This window comes from Pelmatolapia mariae, linkage group LG20, assembly GCF_036321145.2.
Source record: "Pelmatolapia mariae isolate MD_Pm_ZW linkage group LG20, Pm_UMD_F_2, whole genome shotgun sequence".
Taxonomy (NCBI): domain Eukaryota; kingdom Metazoa; phylum Chordata; class Actinopteri; order Cichliformes; family Cichlidae; genus Pelmatolapia; species Pelmatolapia mariae.
In genome coordinates this window covers 19,167,794-19,181,615 of record NC_086244.1, presented here as the reverse complement: position 1 = coordinate 19,181,615, position 13,822 = coordinate 19,167,794, and the positions used below count along the sequence as shown (strand labels likewise).

Here is a 13,822-nt window from a genome sequence, read left to right as displayed (position 1 = left end):
TGAGCAGGATGGGGTTAAGGTCAGGATAATTACTTTAGGTACAGAGCAGCTGTCAGAATGGCTGTAGCGCCTCTTTTATCTTCACCGTTGTAAATGATCCATACGATGTTTAACTCACAAGCCAACTATTTGTTGTGAAGCAAAGCAACTGGTGTGGAAAAACCAGCAATCATTTCTTCTCCATTGATTTGTGCTTGTAAAACACAAATGTGCATTTTCTGTATTAATAAAAGGATCCAGGCATGTTTTAAAATATTTTTAAAAAGTACTCCGATTTGAATAATGTGTGTTTTATACGCTTTTTCCCTAGAACCGTGTATTTACTTCCTTATTTGAGTGAAAAATGATTAGAATTATATCAACACCCTTGACCTCAGAGAAAAATACAAAATCTCTAATTATGTAAATAATAATCATTTTAGAAGTTGGAATCATTTTACAGTCCACTCTCACAGTCTGTGCAACAGATGTGCTTTGTTTGCAAAAAAAAGGAATCACACTGTTGCACACAGAACCACAACCTTTCAAATTACTTCCAAAATGTCCAAAAAACCCCCCAAAAATGTTAGTCACTACGACATATACTGGAGGGTGTCAAAATGCTCAGGAAAATCTCGACAAAGAGCCCCAGGTGTTAATCCAGCCTCTAGACTCTTTAGCTCATTATCCGACCAAACACCAAAGGGCAATGTGCACATTTAATGTTGTATACAGCACATTTCCCACACTAATGTAAGGCTTTGTGATTCTTTCCTGTAACCTGGGAGTCACCATCACAGCACTCTGGAAAAGCTGTAGCTACTGAAGTTGTGCTGGGGCAGCAAAAAAGTCGACCTCGAAAAAAAGAAATCGTTTTGATGAAATGCAGACGTCAACATTAACACAAAATTTAGCATCTCGCCACCCTTCTTGCCCAGATCTCCTTTCAGCTAATGAAGGGACACAGTGTTGGCTGTCCAGCAAACCTCTAAAAAGTTGTGAATAAAAATATCCACTGCTTCCATTCGGGATATTTACACTCATCCTTCACACACTCTTAATGTTTAGGAATCATGACCACTGACTGATCCTGTGCTTTCAGAAACTGTGATCACAACTTCAAAACCCTGCGGGTCCCTCCCTGCTTATGTCCACCAATCATGAAGCCTCAGATTAATGTGAGGGTAAAAACGTACAAGAACCTACAAGATAAGTTTCAGCACCCAAGTCGTGTTAACATGAAAGACATGAACTGTGTCCAACACCCTTAATTTATTTAGACATCTAGACACTTCATTTCATATTGCTCAGGGCCACTCACCATCTGTTATGTCTATTAGGAGCACATAATAAGGCAATAAGGGTAGACTGACTGACCCTTATAGTGCTGCTGTATCCCGTAATGGTGTACTACACCATTTTTTACACTGCCTAATGTTATAGAGGTTGTTATATATATTAAAAGGCGTTAGAATATCACATTTAAGAAACAGAAAAGGGTATGTTTGATAAACATTCAGGACGCAGGTAGGGTTGAATGGAAAATGTCATTGATTTGCATGATGGTAAATGTAGGATTTAGTGTTTTTGAACTCAGGCCTTTTCAACCCACATTTAGGAGGACATTTTTTAAAGTCTGGTTCTTTGCAAAAGAACAAATCTGTTCTTGCATTTCTTTTTTTATAACACAATAGCACAAAAATTAACTCATCTGCATTTTGTACAACAGTGTAAAGAGTGAGTAATCCTCTGATTATTTAAGATATCTAATCTAATGTGTGCCTGTATTTTTTGAATTATTCTAATTCCTTTTCCAAGTCTTTAACAATCTTTTTTCACCTTCTTAATCCAAATGAATGTGCTCTTTACTTGTTATTACCATAGGTAAGAAAAATTGATCCTCTGATACTAGTTGATATTAAAAATTCATATTGGGATAGGCATTTATTTGCCTTTATTTATTGATACCAATTTCACTTGGTTATACTGACAAAAACTTCAAACAGCTGCTAGACATAGGGAGTCGCACAGCCCCTCCCCTTCACTAGCAGCTGAACAGGTGAACAGCAGCACAACAAACAAGGCAAAGGATCTTAAAGACACACCATGGCCTTCATGACCAATTTTATGACTTCAGTAAAGCTCTCAAATCAACAACACTGACATATTAAACAGTCATCATAAATGTTAACCTGGCGAGCGCACATGTTAACATTAGCCTTTTAACTATTAGCAATTATCCAAATTACCCACCCCCAACTGTTAAATTATCATTAAGGCAGCGGCTGGCGGCTATGGCTAATAATAAAACGATAATGTTAATGAGAGAGCCAGGGGGGAAACTATATTAGTCCCATTTTAGTTTAACCAGATAATTATTTGTGACTAACAAGTGTTATTTTTTTCCTTTAGTCACATGTTGAAGTAAAGAATAGTCTACCGGAAATTAGACAGCAAGAGTGGCAGTCTACCAACTTTTTGATCAGTAACGAAAATATGGTGCCAAGTCACCAGAAGCACAGGAAATACACAGGGCTGTAGCTGAATACATTTGGACAAACCAGCATTGTTCTAATCTAATCTAATATTTTTTCTGGGCAATCGGTACAGAGTTTGAAATTTTAGTATCGTGACAACCCTCCTACACGGTGAGCTTCTCCATTACGCCAACAGCTGAAACGATGTATAATGGATACGTATTTGGGGTTCATTACAACATTTCAACTACTCAAGCCAACTCGTACACAATCTTTCTGTGTAATTCTTCCATCTGTTCGCTCCTTCATGAGCGTTTCAGAGTGTCTGCGCCTCATAGCATACATAAAGACAACCGCAGCGATGAGCCTGGAGACTGCAGAGTAAAGAGCAAGTGGACTCACCTCGTGTCATTTATAAAACATTTCTCAAGGTAGCTCAAGCTCAGGCTTTGTGAATAAATAATGTCTTTTCTCTGTGATTTTGTTCATAGACCAAGCATCTGGTGTCTTTCCTTTAGCATGTGTGGCCTTAATAGACTATGACTCACAGACCTCCGGACCACCTCCAGAAGGAAAACACTTATTACAGTAATTAAGTGAATCATAGAGTAATAATAAGAGAGAACAGAGAAAGAGAGAGACTGATGTGACACTCTGTTAAGTGTCAGAGGTCTAATACATACATACACCTCTGAATAAATGAGCAGAGCTTGTAACAGATCTCATTAGGAGCCCACTGACAAGAAATTAATCTGTTCTCTTCAAGTGATTTTTCAACCGTCTTGGAATGTGTCCTCAACTGTTAATGACTTCTTGGCCTCATGCAGGATATTTTATATGCGGGAAGGGTGGCACTTAGTCCAGCTGTATACCTTATATTTATGCAGCCAGAGCTAACTGACATGACACTCTCCACTCTGCACACAGCAATTACATTCATTGGTGGTTCCTTTTGCCAGATACAGTACCAACTATAAAGATGGCAACATAGCAATTACAGCACAAGTGTGATATTTTTAGTTGTTTCCTGTCAAACTGAGGGATAAAGTGAATGGTTCTCTGTGTAAGCCATGAAGCGGGCATTAACTGCTAAAGGTTCAGAAATGTGGACTTTAGTGGGCTGGAACTCACTGGACATATATACTTCATTTCAATCCTGACCATGCGCTCCTATCAAGCGTTTAAGGGGCCACCGAGTCACAGCACCTACTGTATCTCAAATCAGATGCCAGATTAAAGATTTTACAGTCACATAATTACAAAAAAGTTTTCCACAGAAAGAAAATGAGTAACCAGGGTAACGACTGTACTTTCAAAGTGCTAAAGGAGATGGGAAAACAGAAAGTCTTTAACAGTTCAATGAATAATTGATTGGCAAAGTAACTGACAATTAACTTTTTGAATCAAATTATTAAAAAATAAACAAGGCGACTCGTGTTCAGCCCAAAACCGATTAAGATAAAGCGACTCTCGGCGGCTCCCTTGTCGCATGTTTGATTTGGCTGAGAGACATGCTGGATGACCTTCCTGACGCAACCCCAGAGGGGGTCTGAGTCAAGCTTTTACTTGCCAAGTGAAAGTCTTACCCACTACACCACGGAGCCAGTTTCAAAGCCTATTAAGATATTTTCTTAATAACTGTTCCGTTCCAGGTGGGGCTGCATCTTATTACTTAGATACATTGTTATTTTCTCTTTTTCTCATTGTTCTGGTCATAAAAGGTCAGACAAAGTTTTTAAAATAAAAGACACCCATAGTTTTTAAATCAGGCCAATAGTCCAAACCCAAATTTGAGATTACCACGATAAGCTCTAAATAAATGATCACATGTAAAAAGATGGTATTTCTGCATTGTGAGGCAAAATTTAAAAACAAAAAACAACTGAAATGTAATCATTAAAACCCACCAACAATTTATTAAAGCCACCACATATTTACTCAACTGCAGCCTTGCAAAATGATAGATGACAACATACCTGTTATTTTTTTACCATATTCACTTTATTTTCTTTTTTTGGTTTAGATTAAATCATAATCAGAATAGTTACTGATCAGTGAAGCACTGCACTTTGTGTGGCAATTCCTGCAATATCACTTTAGAAAAACATAATATAAATCAACATTTCTACCATCTAACACTCAGTCGCCTGAATTACTGCAAAATCCCATCAAAAACCTGCCCATGTCATTTTTATACATGTGATTATTCAGCTATGGTCTCATTTAATTGGAAATACAAGTCAAGATTCTTGGGGCTATAATATTGGTTTGTTGTGGCACCAGCAAGAACACTACACTAAAAGGACTGAAGCACTATAAAGCTCCAATGATTAGTTGAGTAATTGCAAGTTAATCAACAACAAACTAAAATAATGAAACAACTAGTTTGACTTTTAAATGTAAAGAATTTACAGTTCCTGCTTTCTTCCTCTTCTATGTCTTTGGAGTTTGTAATACTGGTTACACAAATTAAGCTCCTCTGCATTTTTTTTTCAATTTGTTGACATTTTATAGACCGAATGATAAATAGAAGAGATAACTGATAGATTAACTGACAGTGAAAATCTTAGATGCCTCTTTGATTGATAGTGCAGTGATTAAGCCACAAAGAGCAGTATACACTATCAGGGTCTGCAATAAATTTATATCTAGAGTTCACCGGGGGTGACTAAATACTTCAGAGGGTCATATGGTTTTTCCCATGCCTCTGTTCATTTAGGAAGTCTCACATTCATCAGTGAAGTCATCCCCCTTTCTACCCAGAATGCACTGGCCAGAACCCACCAAATAAATAACCTTTTTTCATTTGGATTCCTTGATGTATTGGGTTGGATTTTTCCATTACTAAGCAGAATAAGAGCATTTCCTTTAACTTCCAGCAGTCTCTAAAGCTGGCGCTCACCATCAGGAATGTAAACACACACAGTCTGTAAACAAGGCTCTCTCTGACCCCCAACCCCCCTCGACAACGCTGACCACTGCAGACCAGCCTAATGACGTCCCTCCCTGACCCCGCCAAACTTTCAAAGACAGACGCAGCCCCATTATTGAGCTCAGGGGTCGCAGGAGGGAACCCAGAAGAGGGTGAAAACTGAGAAAGGACAGTGTAGCGTCAGCCATGGTTTAAGAAGTTACAGACACGGAGATGACAGGCCCTCTGATATCTTCTCCTGAATCCTCGAGTCCCCAATCAGTGAGTAATGGAACAGAAAAACAAATGTGGGCTCTGGGAGGTTAGTGGATTAATGATCTAAGAGTTGCTGCAGCTGGCTCAGGGACGGCACTGAGGTTCCTCAGTGAGCCATCAGCACTTGTGAAGGGGGCTCTAGAGGTGAGTCAAAGACTCGGGGGGGGGGGGGGGGGGGGGTCAGAATACCGTCAGCGCTGACTCGATCCTCCCCCGAAACCAACGGGGATGTTGTCAGCACAGAGAACAAAGGCCAGCGACAGGGTGAGAGAGAGCAAGGGGAAGAGATAGGGAGCAGGAGAGTGAGCTTTCTAATTTTAACCACAATGCCACAGTTGAGAGAAGCATCACAGGGCTCATTTGGAACATATTGTTCAAATTAAAGCCTTGATAAATAAACAAGCCTCAAACAAGCACAGCGCTCTGTACTCCTGAGTGTGAGGGTTAGAATGTTTCTTTTATACCAGCGGACACTGGTGTGGCATACAAAGCCATTACCCTCAAAAGTTTGGGAGATTTCAACCACATTTTTCCCCCATCCTCTATTGTACCTGAAATCTATAGCTTTGTCAGTCCTGCAACCATTTGAAATTAAGGGACAAATGGTGCTCACAAGGGCCTCACCAGCTGCTGATAAAGTGATTTTCTGCTCGAGGAAGGCAGAAAAGGCGTTCTGACAGAGGGGCTTCAGTAGCTGATGGGTTCCCCTGGGAAGCAACAGGGAATCTGCAGTGTCTACAGGTTATGGTTTTGTGTGGCTGTGACCTGACATTCATTCTGCCTATAACATCTGTAAAAAAAAAATGAGTAACCATTCATATTCTACATGTAAATTCAATGATGATAGAAGGCAGTTTAACAAACATAAGTGGGTACAAACTTGATTAAAAGCAAAAATTATGAGCATACTTTTGCCACAATCTTAATCTGTGCAGCCTTTTTTGTCAATACAGATCATTTGGAAGTATATAATGATTTTTTATTCATTTTCACACAACTTATTTCACCAGATATCAACTTCACTTGACCACACGTCGCACCACATCTGGTTTGTGCTGCAGTCAGTGCTCACATTACGGTATAAAGTTAGAGCCACTGGATAAACTGTTGATGCAAACGTCTGTTTCTTCATTGTGTTCTGTTACATTTTTCACATATAGTCTCATCATATAGTCCAAATACACAGGGCAATGGCAGCAGTGGCTGAAAGTAGGTTTTGGTGCAGCTATGCTTTTCAAAACTCGGCCGAGACATTGGCAATGCTCTCTGCAATACTCACTTTGCAAAATGCAAAGCTGGCCATGGCAGCATATCAATTCTGAGGAAACTCCTGGTCAGATATTAAAAAATATATACATCTACAAGCTGAAGAGTATACCCTATAGCCTAAAAGCCTGAAAGGACCCAGAGCTAACATTATGAAATATTATGAAACAGTGAATCCAAGGACGATGATGATGAAACTTTTAGTGCAGCATCGGCAGCTTCGACGTCATCTTCAGATAATTAGGTAGTTGGGCAGGTTTTGTCAAAGTAACTGAGCTCGTTTTCATTGTGTTGGCATTTTTGCACTGCATTTTTTTATCATGCATGCTATTTACGGGAAACAGATACATTATGTGAGACTGATAGCCCACCACCTTAGTATATAACTACAACCACTAAGACCATAACATTGCATACTATAATATTAAACAGTACTGCAACAGTGATGTCAACAGACGCTGTCACACAGAGACCACAGAGACTATGGACTTATTTTCTAGGAGAACACAGGACAAAGAAAAATCCACTACTGCGTGAACGATGCCCAACCCCACTGATATGTCTCTGAGAAAGGTCAATCAGTGTATGTATAGGAGTGGTCACTACCAACATTTGTTTTTCTCTTAGGTTTGTTTTTCTTTTATTGCCTTTTGTTTGCTTTGGTCTTGTATAAATTGGTGAAAGTGTTATTGTTTAGAATATTGAGAAAATATGGAGAAAAAATATATTTTAAAAAAGGTAGGTGGAATATAATTTTTCATTGATGTCACTTATTTTTATGCACATTTTGGTTGTTGAAAAACTATAAATAATGACTGAAATAAAAATCATTATCATCATTATCTGACAGCTGAGCTACAACGTTGTGCTAAGCAAAGGCAACAAGTATTCAGGATGTAGCCTTATATTTAACATAAGTATGAAAATGGGATCCAACAATCCAAAAGGAATAAGGGTGCTTCAAAATATGCCCCACCTTTTAATTTTGAATTAGAATCCTACATGTCAAGCAGCTAACTTCTTATTTTTTCTGAACAGAAACACAGCTAACAGGGAAATATTCTTCACCATCTTAACAAAGAAGGACACCCTGGCAAATATGCAGTTCATTATAAAAAATAATTACCAAGGGAAACAGACTGATTAAAAGCACATAAAAAGTCTCCTTGAGAGGGAAAGTCAGATTTCTTAAGGCGAGAATCTTTGACACTCTGTTGCAGACTGAAAAATGTCTTGGTTTTATATTCCATCAGCCAGGATGAAAGTGAGCAACTGTCCAGAACGAAGCCCCGCTGAATCACCTCGGGTCGCAGCTTGGGCCAGACAGCTTTGACTTTATGTGTGTCTGTAAATATGGCACTCACTCTGCAGCCTACTTGCCCCCAAAATGAGATTAAAATGTTTGTATCAAGCAACATCTTGGCCACAAAGAAACCAGGGAATTAGAAAAACTAGACACAATAAAAGCCTGATCTGTTCCCAGTTTTTAAGCGATTCTCCGGCTATAATGGATTCTCATTTTTGTAAGTGAAAGCACTTTTGCCTTGTAAGTGCAATCATTAATATCCAGTCTAAAAATCACTCATCGCAGTCATAGACATTCACCCACAGATCAAAGTCAATTTTGTTATTCATACTGCATTGCTCTTGGACAGAATTGTTATCAGGAGTTTTCACCACTCAAGTAATGCCAAGATAATAATCTCTCTGCTCTCTCGGCTGCTCTGTAACAACATGTATAGTGGTATTGGAGCACCACTTGTCAGGCAGATGCATTGCGAGTGTGTCTGCTGAGTGGTACAGTGAAGCCGGATTGGTCCCCTCCACCCACTCATCAGCGAATGACCGAGGGCTACCCCGAGGCTCAACCTGCCTCAGAGTCTCTGATCATAATGAGAACACAACTATCTGACACTGCATGCCTGTTGCAGAGAGTGAGAAGACAGACTGAGACAAGCTCGGCTCTTATCAGCACAGGAGTATTTTTGCTTAGGAAAAGGAAGATGTTTAAAGCTTAGAAGCTCATCTGCTTTCACTGGGCTTGCTAATAAGCAGGTAGGATAAATTAGCGATTGATAAATTAGTCAGCAAGTGACTCATATTCCAATGTCCTTTATTTATTTAAAAAGAAAAAAAAATCATAAAGAACCTCAGTCAGGACAGAAAAAAAGTCTTTTCTTCGTAGTTGACCTGAATACATCGTCTAGTCGCAGGCTGTTAAAAATTACTTTGCCAAAAATTGTGCTCAGCGCCTTGGCACACAAATAGGGACTTTTGTGCATACTTGTTTTAAGGCACATCCAGTCTCTGAGGGGCTAAGTGTAACCACCCAACAAATACCACTGCAGGAGCTCGTAAGGACTCTGGGGCAATACAGAAACCATGCAGCCTAAGAAATAAGAGTGAAGATGATGAAAGAGAAATGCCACCGTGGTGTCAAAACGCTGAAGCCAAATGACTGGCCACGTTCATAGGAGACAGCGCCACAGTCTCTGTCCGCTTGCCTTTTTCTCCCCCTTTTTCCTTTCTGCTAAACAGCAAACTCTAAGAGAAGTTCAAGGCCAAAGGGATAGGCAGAAATAAAAGCTCCATTTAAATGGTTCTTTCATGTGGCTTCACATACAGTTTCAAAGACTTGTACAAATTACCATGCACTGACACAGCCCATATACTGTCTCCATCCCAGTTGCACATATACATGCACATATACATACACTGACATTTGCAAGCTTACCCAGACCTGCGGCACATTCAACCTTCCATCAAGTAACAAAAGTGGGCTGGACAGGATGGGAGGAAGGGGCGAAGGGGGCAGAGGGGAGCTGTGCACATCTTTTTTTTTTTTGTTGCAAAAATATAATTAGCACACTGGCTGACAGGGAGCTTTCTGACATGGTCGGTGTAATGCAGTCGTTGCTTCTGGGTGACAGAGAAAAAGCACAGCCACTTCATTAAGTGCAAAGGAAAGGAAGCGAGGACAAAGCAAACAAAGCAAGAGTTGTGTGAAAAAGGAAAGGGGCAAGCGAGTGAGCTGGGGGATTTCTGCTACCCTTCCATCTTGCTCATCGTGTAGACTCAGGCAGCACCTCTAGGTAAGCCACCCCATGACTTGGGCCTCATATTGCCAAGGCTGCTCGGTTCCCACAGTGTGTCAGGGCCTGCATGTGGCCTTCCTCCCTGCTTGGGCAGCCCTGCGTCTTTAGACCCCCAGGCACCGGAGCAGAGGTTACACCAACACAGCCAGCAACAGCAGCATGTCAGCCCCACACCAACCGTTGCCTTGGTGCCGCTGCATTAGCAAAGAGCTCCTGACTCTGTTCAAGGGAAAGTGATTTGCCATGACGTCTATGGCTCCCCACTTTTCGTTCTCTTTTTCTCGCTTGTTGCTGCTCGCTCACTAAGAAAACTCCTCTCTCCCAGTCTTCTCTCTGCACATTTAATCTCTCCCGTTTCCCCTGGTCTCATTTTTCCCCCTTCGTTGTCATTCTCTCCACCACATCCTCAAATCTTCCCTTTCACTTTTTTTCCCCCCAGAGTAATGACTGATGCCTAAAACACAGTGCCATGATTAGGCTGACACTGATGAAAGACAACATCTGTGTTGAATAAATATTGAGCTGACAAATTATGCTCTTTTTTTTCCAGTCATTGTTCATCTCCGTTTCTTCATTTTTCAAAATTGTTCCCAGCTTGCAGACTGAACAGTGCCACAGAGTTGCCACCAACACCAAACACAATATTTATTTTCACTTCAGCACAAAAAATGCTCACAAATAGCGACAGAGCTAAACGCAAATAATATGTCACTGCAGCGCTGCACTGATAAACAGGAACTGGAGGAGAAACCCATCAAGTGGTCACTGCGTTTCACTCGATGACCAACAAACAGGTGCATGCCATTACAGACCAGCTCTCATACAGCAGCATTCCACAGCACAAGGAAGTGTGTAATCGATGTTGTGGAAAATAAAGTGAGAAAAAAGTAGTTCTAATTGCAAAATGTAAATATTGAGTTTTCCCACAAGTGGGGGCAGACCACCCAGGATGCAAAATAGTCACCCACCCCCTTTCTCTTTTTGCCTTGTCGACCGCCCGAGAGATGTCTTTTTGTGAGTGCAAAACATCACCGACCACAATCAACACTCACACAGAAACCATGATGTGTCTTTGCATGCAAATACTTCTGGCAGCTCTGGCTTGGCATTTGTATTGTGGGAAAATTAGGTGATGAAAACCTTGAGGAGAAGGCTGAGTGGATCAGAAATTTAGTGTATAACACCATGTCTGCCTTGTTCCTGCAAGGTGCCAGACTTTTTGATTCAGACTGTTCCTGTCTGCTGTGAATAAATTCTCACAAGAAAAGAGAGCAAGAGGGCAGCCGGCTGGGCAGGACAACACTGTAGCTGCAGTGTCTGACAGAGACTCCTCCATGTGTGTGTGTGTTACAGGCCAGTGTCAAATACTTGTCTGGACTGTGACAAATACCTCCCAGTAGCCTCACCACAACTACCTGCAAGATTAGAAATGAAACATAACTGTTGGCACTGCTAATGCTGTTTGAAGATCAAAGGCAACTGTTTTTCTGACAACAGCGAGCGTTCAGCGAAACTTAATTTAAGCCTTATTATGTTTCCACTATTTGTCTTGGCAGGTCTACGCAAATATATGCAACTGAGCACACTGACACAAGAGAAAAGCAGTCAAATGATTGCAAAATAAGCCTCTGAATCAACAGACGGCATCTGCTTGAATCAAACAGAGAATAATAGATGGATCAAAGTCTGCAAAAAAAACAAAAAACAACTTCATTTCTGCTCATTAAATTTCAAAGTATTCTACTTCAAACTTTGTTTTAACACGCATTTATTTAGGCACGCGTTTGGATCTTTCCAAAGGCATGCAATAAATCTATTAATTAGGCACTCCGACATTCAACCAATTCACTCAAAATAGGAGGTATTTCGAGGTGAAAAGAAGGCACAAAAAACTTACCTTGAGTGGTTTTACTTCCTGAAGCTGACTGTTGGACAAAGGCGACCAGGCAGAAACCTACAAATCCAAGGCTCGCGCGTATCAAAGCGTGCATATACATGTTAACTTTCACTGTAGTTTAACACAAGCACTTTCTAAGATCTACGATGCGCAAGAACACATACGAGGGTGTGTGTGCGTGTGCTATAAAGGTCTCTTGTTATTCCCTGTGAGCACCCCCTGACAGGACACTATGCGATCCTTTTTTCCCCTTTTAACGCCTGCTCATTTGAGTTTCAAGTGATCGGGGTTGAGGACAGCCCGACAACGCGGAGCGGAGGAAGGCTTTTCTGTTATCATGTTTCGAGCCAGACCGATGTCAATTTAAGAAAGGGAGAGAGAGAGAGAGAGGGAGAGAGAGCGGGGGAGAGAGAGGGGGAAAGAGGGAGAAATGGAGAGATGGAGTGCAGTGGCGGGGTCTGAAGGGGGAGGAGAGAATAAGGAGCGTCCGTGCTGCGCTCCGGACTCCTCTTGCTGCTCCTTCTCTTTCCTGACTGGCTCTCAGTGCTTCGTTCTGTTTTTTTGTTGTGCAGGAATTTACACACAGGTGTTGGCTGAGCTCAAGGTGGACAAGTGTTGCCGTGTGCACTGAGAGTGGGGCTCACAGGTCACCTGGCTGATGCCACCTGCGCAAAAAAAGGGGGGAAAAAAGAAAGAAAGTTGCCGTCACGGCAGCGTGGTAAAATCATTGCCTTAAAGGGGGACAAGAGGGCGGATGGATTTATAAAAGACTCCGATGGAAAAAGTAATAGCCCGGAGATTGCATTTTTGTTCTTATCCAGCAGACTGTACAGCCCATCTAGTCCCTCAAACAAACCAATAAACGCCTATTTACGGATCATGTGTGCAGCATCGACGTGATCTCGTCTGCTGTGCTGATACAAGATTATAGTTGTCGTTTAACGTTTTTACCGAGAGCACTTGTTGGCATTCAGAAATAGTCCAATCGAGACTAAAACACTGAATTTTCTACAACACTCTTAACAAAATTATTTGATATTCTTTATCCCATCTCTGCGCTGAATTGAGTTCAAAGATCACATCACAGACAAAATTGCAAAACGTCTTTGAAAATTGGAAAATGAATATGTTTTTTTTTTTCAAGTTTCAATTGACTTTCTTGAGTAACATCCTTATTCCAAGGTCAATTGAGGGCCTTAAGCAATTTCATGTCCTTTTTGTAAGCTGGAGCTAGACCTGTATGAAGAACTTCCGAGTGAACCTGTGAATCTCACAAAAGATTACTTTAATAAAACCGCGTAGATGATTATGTTGAACGATTAAGCTACACCAGCTGTTAAAAATACAGTTCGAGATGAAACAGTTCCTCAGGTATGATAACTTACAATTGGTATTTGTTTACAGGAAAATTGGTGAAAGCTTTATGAAAATCATCTGGTATATTGGGGAAAAACAGGATAGAAATTATATCTCGAGTCATCTGGTTCCAAAACCTTAACCAACACCACATTACCAGTTTGTCTTTTCCTGCAGGAGATTAGCTCAACTGCCACATTTCTCTCAGAGATTTTTCCCCCTCCTGGCTTTGAATAAGTAAGCCCTGTCTAGTGACAGAAATCAGTAATACTGAGATTCACTGAGGTATTTGTGAAGCATGTGTTAGAGGGAAAAACATTAAAAGGCAGCATTTCCTTGAACCAAATAAAGATGAGACAGCTTCAGCATGTTAAAACTTTTGAAGTTAAATTCGGGGGTTGAAGATGAACAGCCATCAGCCATTTCTGCAGATCATGAGTCACTCTGTGCACACCATTACCCCCAAGACCTGAAGAGAAATGAGGCTTGAGGAGTTACATGAATCAGAACAGGCCTTTTTCATATCATCACTATCACAACCCACTGAGCTACTGTGCCACATTTC

The 13,822-nt window shown here is 40.9% G+C and overlaps 1 protein-coding gene across 2 annotated transcripts in view; it reads right to left on the bottom strand.

Annotated features, from left to right (window-relative positions):
- Window positions 1-12,265, bottom strand: part of scube3 (signal peptide, CUB domain, EGF-like 3) — a 74,533-nt gene extending 62,268 nt beyond the window's left edge. For both annotated transcript variants that reach the window (XM_063463897.1, XM_063463898.1), the window contains exon 1: window positions 11,902-12,265. In XM_063463897.1, coding sequence (XP_063319967.1) covers window positions 11,902-12,001 — 100 coding nt within the window. In that variant the 5' untranslated portion in view covers window positions 12,002-12,265. The remainder of the gene's footprint in view (window positions 1-11,901) is intronic.
- Window positions 12,266-13,822: the final 1,557 nt, after the last annotated feature.